Genomic DNA, 12,189 nt, shown 5'->3' on the forward strand with positions numbered 1-12,189 from the left:
CGGTGCGCGGGCCTTTCTCCATCGCGGCCCCTCCCGTTGCGGGGCACAGGCTCCAGACGCGCAGGCTCAGCAATTGTGGCTCACGGGCCCAGCCGCTCCGCGGCATGTGGGATCTTCCCAGACCAGGGCTCGAACCCGTGTCCCCTGCATTAGCAGGCAGATTCTCAACCACTGCGCCACCAGGGAAGCCCTGGGTAATCTTATCTGGAGAAAAAATTCCAGTAAATTACCAATGTGACCCAAAAAAGAATAATCATAAAAAATTTTCCAACCCATTTATGTTAGTAATTTTGATCGGTTCAACTATCAATTAGGGTAACTGTACATTATTATAACCAATAGGTTGTTTTCCTACAGAAGTAGCCAGCGAACACAAAATCAGTTGCAGGTTGCAATCTGTTAAGTGAATAAACGATTCCATTCTACAAGACATTTGGATAAAACACTCTCCAACTGTAGCTGAGAAGCTTTTTAAGCAGTAGCCGTTAGCCAGCCTCTAGTTCAAACACAACTATTGTTATTCATCATCATGAAATGGCATTCACACATTTACATGCAGACAGATCAAGGCTGCATCCCTGTTCAAGAACCTGACAGCCTAGAGGCAGCTTTCTTCATCTCTGGTCCTAGCAGACCATATTGCTGCAATACCTCCTTCATGAGACTGCAGCAAGAACAACTGACACAAAGTTTCTAGCACAGAGGGGCAAACGGCTCAGAGAGGTTAAGTAACTTGCCAAGAGCAGACAGCTGGTGAGACACTGGCATTCCACACTGAGATGTCATTTCCTGTCAAAAGCTCTTTCAGTTACCAAGAGCACTATTAATCATAGTTAACATATTTGAACACATCCTACGTGTCAGGGTCTATAGAAAGCACTTCATATGGATCTCTTCATTTAATTCTCACCATAACTTCAATATAATTTCAAACCATCAGTTCACAGTAAAGGAAGAAAATTGTTCTCAGATATATGTTCATATGCCCAGTCTCACTTAAAATTAAAATTACAGTGAGATCATTTTTCACCTCTGAGATTGCTAGTACCGTTGGTGAGGCAGGGGTCAACAGAGAGCTGCCACTGTGGGCAAAAGGGTCGACTGGTACTTCTGCGAAGGGCAATTTGGCGATTTGCATCAAAATTACAAATGCCCATACACCCCTAACCAAGAAATTCCACTTTTCAGCATCTAACCTACAAACATTCTCAACCATGTATGAAATGACACAGGAACAGTATTATTCATTGTAGCATGTCTGTCCTACCCACCAATGAGGAAGTGGTGGCACAATGATCCCTTTGTACAATGGAGTCCTACACAATCATAAAAAAGTGTGCCCCTTATAAAGTGATATAAAATGATCTCTAAAATATTTTGGTTAAAAAGCAAATAAGATGCTGAACACCTAGGATAGGGTAGCTCTGGAAAAACACACGAGAGACTTATATAACATGAAGACCTTGGGGGGAAAGGAAATGATAACAGAGCCGGGAAAGAGGATTTGAAGGATGATTCTTAAGGCTTGATTCCTAAAGGTTCCTGTTTCCAGCCACTAGATTAGGGAAAATTCTCACTGCCTGAAATAGACAATAAGGGAAACTGGGTTTGGAACTTGCGAGTGAACTTTGCAGTCAGAGTGGGGAACGTTGCACCTAAAGGGACAGATTGAGGGCTTCAGTGCACTCACAGAACAGGATGAATGGCTTGTTCTGGCCCGCCCGAGTGCTTGATTTTGATTGCATGTGTAACAGAATTTGGTGGGAGACTTGCGTTACGGAAGCCTGGGAGCAAAATCAGGGTTAGAGGGGGAGCTAATTCTCATCTATCTCAGGTCTCTTTAGTTGCTACACTCATCTACCAAAAAGAAGCCAGGAGTTACTCATTACCAAAATGGCAACATCCCGCCAGTGAGGCCGCTCCAACAGCATCTCACTGTGAGATTCGTTGCAGATAACAGTTAAAAACCAGTAATTCATCCTCCAAACTCCAGGGGACGGACATACGTCAGGCTCTTGAGAGGGCTTTTCCCACGTGCTTGATTCCAGGTCCCTGGCAAACATTCGGCTGGGGTGAGAGGTTCAACCATTCCTCCTGGCAAATACCCCACTTGGGTGAGTGCTTTTTTGAAGCGTCGGCTTGAGGTAGAGGGAAATCATTCCTGCCTCTTCTCTGGGCGTGAAAACCCCAGTTCTGCTTCGATAAGCAAGGTACACACAACGTGTGTTCTTTCACACCCTTGAGCCTTTGCATGTGTTGTTACATCTTACTGTCTCCTGGACTACTTCTAAGTGACACCTCTTCAAGGATTAAGTCCAGACTAATTTTTATTAATGCAATGAATACTGAGTACCACTCAAGCACTGCTTCCTCTATAACCTCTGCTGCATCTTGGATATACGTGTCATTTCAGCCCTATTACACTGCCCTGTAGTGTCTGCCCCCCGTTTCCTTCCCCACCAGAATATGAATCCTTTAGGGCAGAAGTGTTCTGCGTGGTGCCCAAGACACAGCAGGCACTCTTAAAACGACTGTTGTGTAGAACGTGTGGATTAAATGCATTTGCTGAGGGGCTTCCCTGGTGGCGCAGTGGTTGGGAATCCGCCTGCCAATGCAGGGGTCCGGGAAGATCCCACATGCCACGGAGCAGCTAGGTCCTTGCGCCACAACTACTGAGCCTGCGCTCTAGAGCCGGCGCTCCGCAACAAGGGAGGCCACCGCAATGAGAAGCCAGTGCACTGCAGCAAAGCGTAGCCCCCGTTCGCCTCAACTAGAGAAAAGCCCAGGTGCAGCAACAGAGACCCAGTGCAGCCAAAAATAAAAAATAAATAAACTAAAAAAAAAAAAAATGCACTTGCTGAACCTAACTTATTCCTACTTTTTTTGGAAACGACTTGCCTTTCTCTGCTTTCTTTCTAATTCACATCCAAGGTCATGAGGCTGCTCTCCATAGAACTTTCGGGACAATGGACCCTCTGAAATTAGCCTGGCTATGAAAGCAGCTGTGATTTTGCTCCCTGTTTCCATCTTCCTGGAATAACCGTACTGCCCCACAATGCTTGGCCACATCTAATTTGGCCTAGATCATGAGGTAAATGAATACTGAAAGTGTGAGGTGAAGAGTATAATCGGTTCACCTTGCTTAGACTCCATCTAAAATTCACATTAACTAAAATAATTTAGGAGAACATAAGGGATAAGCATGCAATCTCCACAAAAATCAAATGCAGTAAAAACCATGTGACAGCATTCACAAAATCTAAAGAACACACATAATCTATCTTATAACGCATGGATTCAAACTTCAATCTCATTCTAATGGGCTACTGCGAGGGAGATAAAACTCTTTTAAAGAAAAAAGTGTACACAGAATAAATGTATGAGTTTCCTGGTGACTCTCACTAAGGCTTCAATGTATTTTCTTATTGAAACAATCAAACAAGCTCTTGGCAAAAAGATTTGATATTGGTGTCAGAACGATGTAAGAATTGAAACTATTTATAATGTAAAAATTTTGTTTAAAGCAGATACATCACTTCTTATTTTTCTCATTTTGAAAAGAAGCGATGTTTCATTTAGCAGTAACTCTTCTCTCATTCTATGAGAGAATCTGTACGAAAGCAATATTTCAACTAAAATCAGTTCTGAAGGATATTTTTATGAAAACGCATAATGCAGAAGACCCCAATTAAATTTCCAACAAAGCACTGCCATCTTGAGTAAACAAAGTCATCTCACTAGGGGCACACTTTTTCAAGAAATGCAGCCTAGAAATTAATTACTAGTGTGACATATGTCAAAACAAATTTTTAAAAGAATAGAATGCAGTTGTAACCATGTGTTTTATCTATTTGTTTGTATGCATAACCAGTATTCTCTGGCATGTAAATACATTCATTTATTCAGCATCTCTCAGAAAAATAAAAAAAGGTTTATTGCCCCCCATTTTTTCCCCTCACCCAGGTGAAACCTGAGTAAATAACACGTGTTTAGTGAGTGGGAAAATAAGTACAGAATGAAGATACATTGCAGGTGGTATTTTGAAAGGCAGAAGTCATCTTCACACAAAAATCTCATTTTGAAACATTCAGTCTGCCTTCAGAAGAAGTTTTTCAAAGATATACATCAACTACACCACACTACACTGAAGGTTATTACTTTGTGGAAATCAAAGCTTTAAATAACATGTAACAGTGCTGGTGTTTCAAAAAGAAGACTGTAATCTATACTAACAACAAACAAGCAAACAAACAAAATAAACAAAAAGACTACCTGGGAATAAAATCAGATTTCAAAGATTTCAATATTCTGCTAATTATGACAATATTTATTTAAATTAAACTCATTTTTATAAATGAGAATGTTTTAGCATCCAAGGGAAATCCAAACAGAAAACAAGGATTCAGAGGTATGCAGAATCTCGTCTGTATTTTAATAGAAGATTATGTCCTAATCCTTTTCATAATGTATACCTATATCAAATCATCACACTGTACACTATGAATGCCTCACAATTCTATTTGTCAATTATATGTCAAAAAGCTAAAAAAACAAAAAAACCCAGGACTTAAACTCACTAGGAAAAAAAAAAAAAAACTTATGTCCCAAACCAAAGACTTCTCTTATATCCCATATCCCAGTTATCTATAAATCAACTTTTAAACTTCAAAATAGGGCTTCCCTGGTGGCGCAGTGGTTAAGAATCTGCCTGCCAATGCAGGGGACATGGGTTCGAGCCCTGGTCCGGGAAGATCCCACATGCCGCAGAGCAACTAAGCCTGTGTGCCACAACTACTGAGCCTGTGCTCTAGAGCCCGCGAGCCACAACTACTGAGGCCACGTGCCACAACTACTGAAGCCCGTGCGCCTAGAGCCCGTGCTCCGCAACAAGAGAAGCCACTGCAATGAGAAGCCCACGCACCGCAATGAAGTGTAGCCCCCGCTCGCCGCAACTAGAGAAAGTCCGTGCGCAGCAACGAAGACCCAACGCAGCCAAAAAAAATAAAGAAAGAAAATTTTAAAAAAAACAAAAAACTTCAAAATAGCCTCCTCTATATGAGCCAAAAATTAAAACATGCTTCCTGCAGTAATATATGTACTAAAATCACTTTGCTTTTTCAACCAAAAAAAGAAGACATTGACCACAGACTGAACCACGGAATTTCGGAACTGGAAGGCTTGCTCTGGGGGCACACTGCACTGCAAGTCACGGGAAGGGTCAGCTCTCCAGTCCAGACTGAACTTCCCAATTCATCATATTTTGTCATCAGGAAGACAAGAGCTAACTGCATGATTTTTCACATAAAAATAGACCTTTGGGACACTTGTCTCCCAGAGTGCTTCTTTCCTTACCAATTTTTCACTCATTCTGTATATTACAGTAATTAACTTGATATCTTACCCTTAGTAGTTATTTCTTCATATCTTAGCTATCACAGCCATGAAGCCGCCTATGATAAGACTGAAGCTCTAGGATGGGCCTTCTGACCACTGGGGCTGCTCTTTCAGCAGACCCATTCTACCCAGTCATCAGATGTAAGAGCCAAGATAAGACTAAACAGTGTTTTAAAAAGTGATCATGATTTCCCTTTGTAATTTTTTAAACCAGTCTCTCCAAATAAATTTACTAAACAAAGCATATCATTCTTTTGTACTTCAATATTGGAAATTAAGTTGGTTACCTCTCTTAAAACAGTGCTTTTGTAGCCTCGATACAATCCTTGGATGCCCTGAAACAAACAAAAAGCCAAGACCTGAGAAAGTTAGAATAGCAGAGACTTCTAAATGACATTCTGCATGAAGCAGATATACCTCTTCTAAAGTTTGAGTTTTGAAATATTCACAATGACTACAGTTCTATAAGAGATTAAAGCTTTTAAACTGGCCTAAAGTATATAAAGCTCAGATCAGCTCCCTTTAAAATGGGAACATCTCTAATAATAAAGCTGACTACATATTAATTAAACTTTATTTTCAACATTTCTTCTCTTGAAAAAAAATACTTGAGAAGCTTTAAATAAACATATTTTCAAAACCAAATGCACAAATAATGCCAATTATCCTTTCACAAAAGAACAGAACTATATTTTATAGTTTCAATTATAAGACGTCACAAATGCATGAATAATCTCTAAATAGTGAGAGATACCTCTAGACAAGCCTTGACTTATCTGTTTAACTATCCAGACGATTCAACAGGGACCCTTTACTGGACTGATCTCAATCATACAATTAAACACTCAATGTCTGCTCACCTAGGTGACAGAGGGATTAAGAATAAAACTTTTCTAAAACCTAGACTCACTGAAATTTTCATGTGACTGATTCCATTTTTTTTTAAAAAAAAGGGCTTCTGTACAAACTATAAAGAAAAGCAGCTCACTGGTCCCTAGCCACATGGCCAGCACGCATGATTTTTGATCCACAAGTTAACATGAACCAGTACAAGAGGAATTACATTTTTATATAAACATTACGACGTTGGTCACTAATATCAGTCCATTACCACAGGTCTCTTCCATGGGTCCTCAAATTCTTTAGTGATGTTTTAATATAATATCTTTATTCACTTTACATATTCACTATTTATTCCATATCTGATTCCAAAAGAATGGTAAGACTATTGCAATGTAGGACACACACTTAGTAGTATGGTTGTTTAGAAATTTGAAAAAGAAATAAAAATGAAACTAAAAATTTTGCAAACAATGGAAAGGCAAAGATAATCTTAGCATAAAAAGTTGCTATAATTGCACAATAAATTTAGCTTTAAGGTCTCTTCTAAGGCTCCTAGGATGAGGGCCACAGTGTTCCTATTAGCTACCATACAATATTCTCAATAAGAGAGCTTAAAAACATATTCTCACCTCTTGACATAAGATGTTAGAGAAAATGTGAAATGTTCCTGAAGAAGCAGATACCTGTGCCCTCTGCTTAACTACTTCAGAAGGAACTCGAATCAGGCAAGCAACCTAAAATATACAAATTTAATTATATCCTTAAAAAGAACTGCTATGAAAAAGGAAACTGCTTCATAAGCAAAAATTACAGTTAAACAAAAGCATAATGTACAGGCTCAGTGCAAGATGCGAAAAGTTGGGTTTTTTTTTCGGTTTTGTTATTTTTTTTTTTAACCTAAAACACTTAGAGCATTACTGGACATGCATTGTGTTACCAACACAGAACCTCTCCTCCCTGGTCCCACGTAGATCCTCCTACCTCCTGCCTCGCTGCTCCAAACAAATCTGTCTATAAGCCACTCGACGGGAAGAAGCACATGCACTCATTCTGAACTCCTAATACCTACGAGGACATCTGGCGTTCACATGACAGCCATATCAAACATCTTTGCTCAATGAATGAATCAAAAGGGCCTTAGCTTTACTGGAGTAACACACATCAGTAGAGGCAAGACTGAAAAGCGGCCGGTTACCCCAAACCCTCCATCCCACCCCACCCCCAGCCTCGACCAGCTCCCAACCACAGCACCCCCCGACCTCCCCACCACCCAACAGCTGACGAGTAACTCCAGGCACTCCCGGGCCCTGCTCCAGCATTTGAGTTGACGTAGGTCCCGACTAGTCAACAAACAATTGTAACATCACCCTTGGTGACATGCCAGGGTCAGTTACACGCCACTCAACCTCACACTTCCAGGACTCTGCCTTCAGTAGCCCACTTATCTTCAGAAATATTAAGAACTGGTCAAACCGGAAAGAACTGGTCTGCCCACTGAAGGACAGAAGGCAGGGGAAAGGGCAGCAGGCAACAGGGAGGGAGACATATAAACTGATATTTTAAACTGTTTTAATGGAAGTCCTGTATTTAAGCCTCAATATACTAAGCAGCCTGTCAAGGATACAAACTTTTTTTCCAATTTGGAATTCACACACCTGACTCTGGTGTTCAATATTTTGTATATGGTTAAGGAGATTAATTTTAAAACTTTTACAATATATATTTCATATACAAATATATATATTTGAGGCACAGTAAGAAATGTGGACAATCTTCAGTGACACACGCAGCAAAATGGAAACAACAACAAGAAATTTAACAAAGCCATCCCACCAAATAGGATGTTTGCCCTTTTCAAGAGTCTCCTGATTCCTAATTTGAGATTACTACCCAATTTGGATATTATATAAGGCTTTGTCTTTCTAATATTAAGTAGTCCTAAGGTACAAATCAGCCAACTTTTAATGTAAAAGATCAAATAGTAAATATTTTAGACTTTGCAAGCCAAATGGTCTCTGTCACAACGGTGCAACCATGCTGTGGGAACACAAAAGCAGCCATAGATAGTAATGTGTAAGTGAATGGTGTGACTGTGTTCCAATAAAACTTTATTTATAAAGACAGGTGATGGTTTGCCAACCCCTGCGCTAGGTATAAACACTGGCAAATCCTTCTTTGGTATTAGCCTTGGTAAGAGCAGAGTAGGCACAGAACGGATGTAGGCCTCAGCAACCCCAGGAAACAAGGGATAGGGATGGCATGTAATGTGATTCTGGGTGTCATGGAGTCAGCTAACAAGGGCATATCACCTCTGAAAAGTAGCTCAAAAGTAATAGTACTTTATGTGGATGCACTCCAACTGATATGGTTAGGATAACATATCAGTTGGAGTGCATTAATTACCTGAAGTCACTTTTCTCCCCAAACTGACAAGACTTACAAAACAATATAATCTACTTTCTTTTTCTTCGTTCATCAAACATTTGAATGCCTTTTGTCTGCAAAGATATCTACAATTTGGGCCAATATATCTTTCCACCCACAGCCTCCCTTCAAATTTACCCGATCCAGTTCAACAAAAACATGTAGAGCCAGACACTGCACAAGACACTGCCTGGTAAAGAAGACTAAGATAGTGCCCTGACTTCAAAGAACTCACAGCCACATATAAATAGTTTCAATAATGGCAATAACGGCAAGAAATAGAGTAAAATTAAAAAGAGGCAAAGACAAGTATCATAGCAAACAGAGAGGAGGGGTATTTAGTCCAACCTCCAGACTGAGGGAAAGCTGCCAGAGATTATGCCTTCATAGAGCCTTCCAAAGGAGCAAGAATTAGCTGGCAAGAAAGGTAAAAAGGGCATGATGGGGAGTGGAAACAGAAAAGCACACAATACGAAAGCAGGGTGTTCAGGGGTAACAGAACCATCCCATATCAAGTTAGCATTCCACAGTGTGTACCCACCCAAGCCATTCCATATCACCAAAACCTCAAGTTTAAGGTCAAGAGTAACGGGGAGTAAGACTGGACAGACGGCCAAGAAGGCCCTGTATGCCATGCAAGGAGCTTGGACTTCATTGCATAGACAATGGGAGCAACTGGAACAGTTTAGGCAGAGGATCTGTAGCAACATGGGTGGACTCGGAGGGCATTATGCTCAGCGAAATAAGTCAGAGAGCCAAATACCGTATGGTATGACTTAGATGTAGAATCTACAAAACACAACAAACTAGTGAATGTAACGAAAAAGAAGCAGACTCACAGATACAGATAATAAGCTAGTAGTTACCAGTGGGGAGAGGAAACGGGGGAGGGGCAATATAGAGGTAGGGGATTAAGAGTTACAAACTATTACGTATAAAATAAGCTACAAAGATATATTGTACAACACAGGGAATACAGCCAATAGTTTACAATAACTATAAATGCAGTATAACCTTTAAAAGTTGTAAACTACTATATTGTACACCTGTAACATATAAGTACATCAACTATACTTCAATAAAAAAATAAAATACACACAAAGTTTAGGCAGAGGAATGATAACCTGTGCTTTAGGGACATCACTCTGGCTGCAGTAGGTAGAATAGTTGCAGGATGGGAGAGAAGAGAAAGATAAGAAGCAACGAGCAAAGACAAAAAGAAGGCAAGACACAAGCTCTGAGACTGCTGCAACAGTTCTATAGAAGAGACCAGGAAATGACTATGGCTCAGAGAAGAAGGTTCAAATTTGAGGGAAGAGTCAGGAGTAAAATGAAAGGACCCGGTGACTGACAAGAGGTCAGGAGCGGGGAGAGAGTAAGAAGCTCCTCCAGTATAGCGGTGCCATTAAATGAGACCAGGGGGCAGAGGAGGAAAACAAGTTTAGAGCGAAAAGGATAAATTCACGCTGGGAAATGCTGAGTAGGAGAAATCTGTGGCACATGTAGGGGGCTGTGTCTATCCAAGAAATTAATATCTGACTATAACGCTAGACAATAACAAGGCTAGAGATACAGACATAGAAGTCATCAGCATATAGGTGATGGCTGGAACCAAGAGAGTAGATTACCTAAATAAAGAGCCAAAAGGGAAGGTCAAAAGGCCAAGAATGGAAGCCCAAGGAACACCCACTCTTACAGAGCAGACAAAAAAGAGAAGAAGTGATCAGACATATGAGAAGGAGGAAATTGCTATGGTGAGCAGTGGTCTTCTATGGCTGCCCAGTGTTCAACTCTCGTATGCGAGAGGCTTCCCAACTCAGGACAACAAAGGGTGTCAGTCACTCTCCTCCCTGGCCTTGTCACCAGCTTAGGCTTCACTTATCAGATACTCCCAGCCAGGGGTCTGAATCTTGAGTTATGCTGGCCAATCACAGGCCACTAGCCACGCGAGGCTACAGAGCACTCGCAAAGGTGCTAATACAGTTGAGAGCTGCTGTACACACAAAACACACAAAGGATTTTGAAAAGTTACTGTGAGAAAATTATGTACAACACCCCATTAATAATCCTTTTATACTGATTACATGCTGAAAGAGTCATACTATGGATATGTATGGTTTGATAAAATGTATTAAAATCATCCAGCTGGTTTTTTTCACCTTTTTAAAAGTGGTTACTAGAAAATGTAAAATTACACCAGTGTCTTATATGATATTTCTGTGGGACAGTGCTGTTCTGGGGCTACTGGGATAGTTAACATTCATCACAGCAGTAGCACCCGAGGTCGTGTTCAGGGGCAGTCAGCGGGCAGTGCTGGAAGGAGCATCCTGACTGCACTGTTCCTAAGGTACACGCCTGCTTGTGGTCCTTGCCGTGGCCTCCCTTCCCATTCATGTCCCTCATTCTCCAGTCTTCCATCTATTCTAAGAGCCATCAAACAGTGTTCCGAGTCAATTACAGAAGTAACATCTTTTTTTTTTTTTTTTTTGGATATAAGTAGCAGAATACCAACTAGTGGCTTGGGCAATAAATGACATTTAATTATGCCACCTAACAAGTACTGTGGTGAAAGGCAGTTCAACATTTAGTGCAGAACCTCTACAAAGTGAGCTAGAATCCACGCTCTTTCTCTCTTTCCTCCCTGCCGAAGCTGGCATATTGGCTTTCCAGCCACAGGCTTGCTGCCTCATGAGAAGCGTGGCTTGTATATCCTCCAGCGTAACCTTGTCACACAACTGGATTCCAGGCAAGAAGAAAGGGCCTCCTCTTTTTTTTTCAGATGCCCCCTAGTGGGTGTCCACTTGGCCACAATTGTGTGACATGGCCACCCCTTGTTAGGAAGGCTGAGAATATGTAGATCTAGCAAAGGGTTAGGAAGACTGCCACCCAAACCAAATCAAGGGAGAAGCAGAAAGTAACTTAACAGTCTCTGCCAACTTTCCAAAAACCAACCTTTTTTCCCACAGGTTAGCCAAGATCAATTTCAACTGAAAGCAACCAAGAATGCTACTCGATCTTCAAGGGGACCAGAAGTCTCTTGCGGAGCAACGGGTCAAGAGTATCAACCAGCGCACACATGAGGGTTACTGGAGTTCCCAAGAATTGTTTCAATGGAGGGCTGGGCCACGAGACCCATTACGGTGAATTCATAAGTGATTCAGAGATGGAGGCGGGCAAGTAGAGAACTACACCAGGAAGCTGGTGGAGACGTTAGGAGAGATGGGTTCATAGCTAAAGGAAGTTCTTTGTCTTGTTTTATCTAGGATGGTAAGTATTTGTACATAGGATGGGGGAAAGTGGTAATAGCAAGGCAGAGATTGACAGTTTAGGAAAGAAATGGGATAACACGTGAAGACCCCAGAGGGTATGAAAAAGGTAGAGCCAGGAGCCCAAGCACATGCCTACACTGCTGGGATGACCAGCCTTTGCCTGTGCTGCCCCTCAGCATAGGGTACCATCCTGCATCTGAACTGGGCTTTTCATTCAGGGCTCAACTCCAGGAGGGAATGAGCAGTGGTCTGGCTGAGG

General features: G+C 41.3%; 1 protein-coding gene across 2 annotated transcripts in view; it reads right to left on the minus strand.

Moving 5' to 3' along the window:
- The window catches only part of SLC25A26 (solute carrier family 25 member 26), a 142,218-nt gene that overhangs the window by 96,919 nt on the left and 33,110 nt on the right, over positions 1-12,189 (minus strand). Inside the window, exons 4-5 of one of the 2 annotated variants that reach the window (XM_007192414.1) lie at positions 6,867-6,971; positions 5,682-5,729 (exon numbers count right to left, since the gene is read on the minus strand). The exons of the other annotated variant lie outside the window; for it this stretch is intronic. Coding sequence (XP_007192476.1) covers positions 5,682-5,729; positions 6,867-6,971 — 153 coding nt within the window. The remainder of the gene's footprint in view (positions 1-5,681; positions 5,730-6,866; positions 6,972-12,189) is intronic. 2 annotated transcript variants of the gene reach the window in all.

This window comes from Balaenoptera acutorostrata, chromosome 10, assembly GCF_949987535.1.
Source record: "Balaenoptera acutorostrata chromosome 10, mBalAcu1.1, whole genome shotgun sequence".
Taxonomy (NCBI): domain Eukaryota; kingdom Metazoa; phylum Chordata; class Mammalia; order Artiodactyla; family Balaenopteridae; genus Balaenoptera; species Balaenoptera acutorostrata.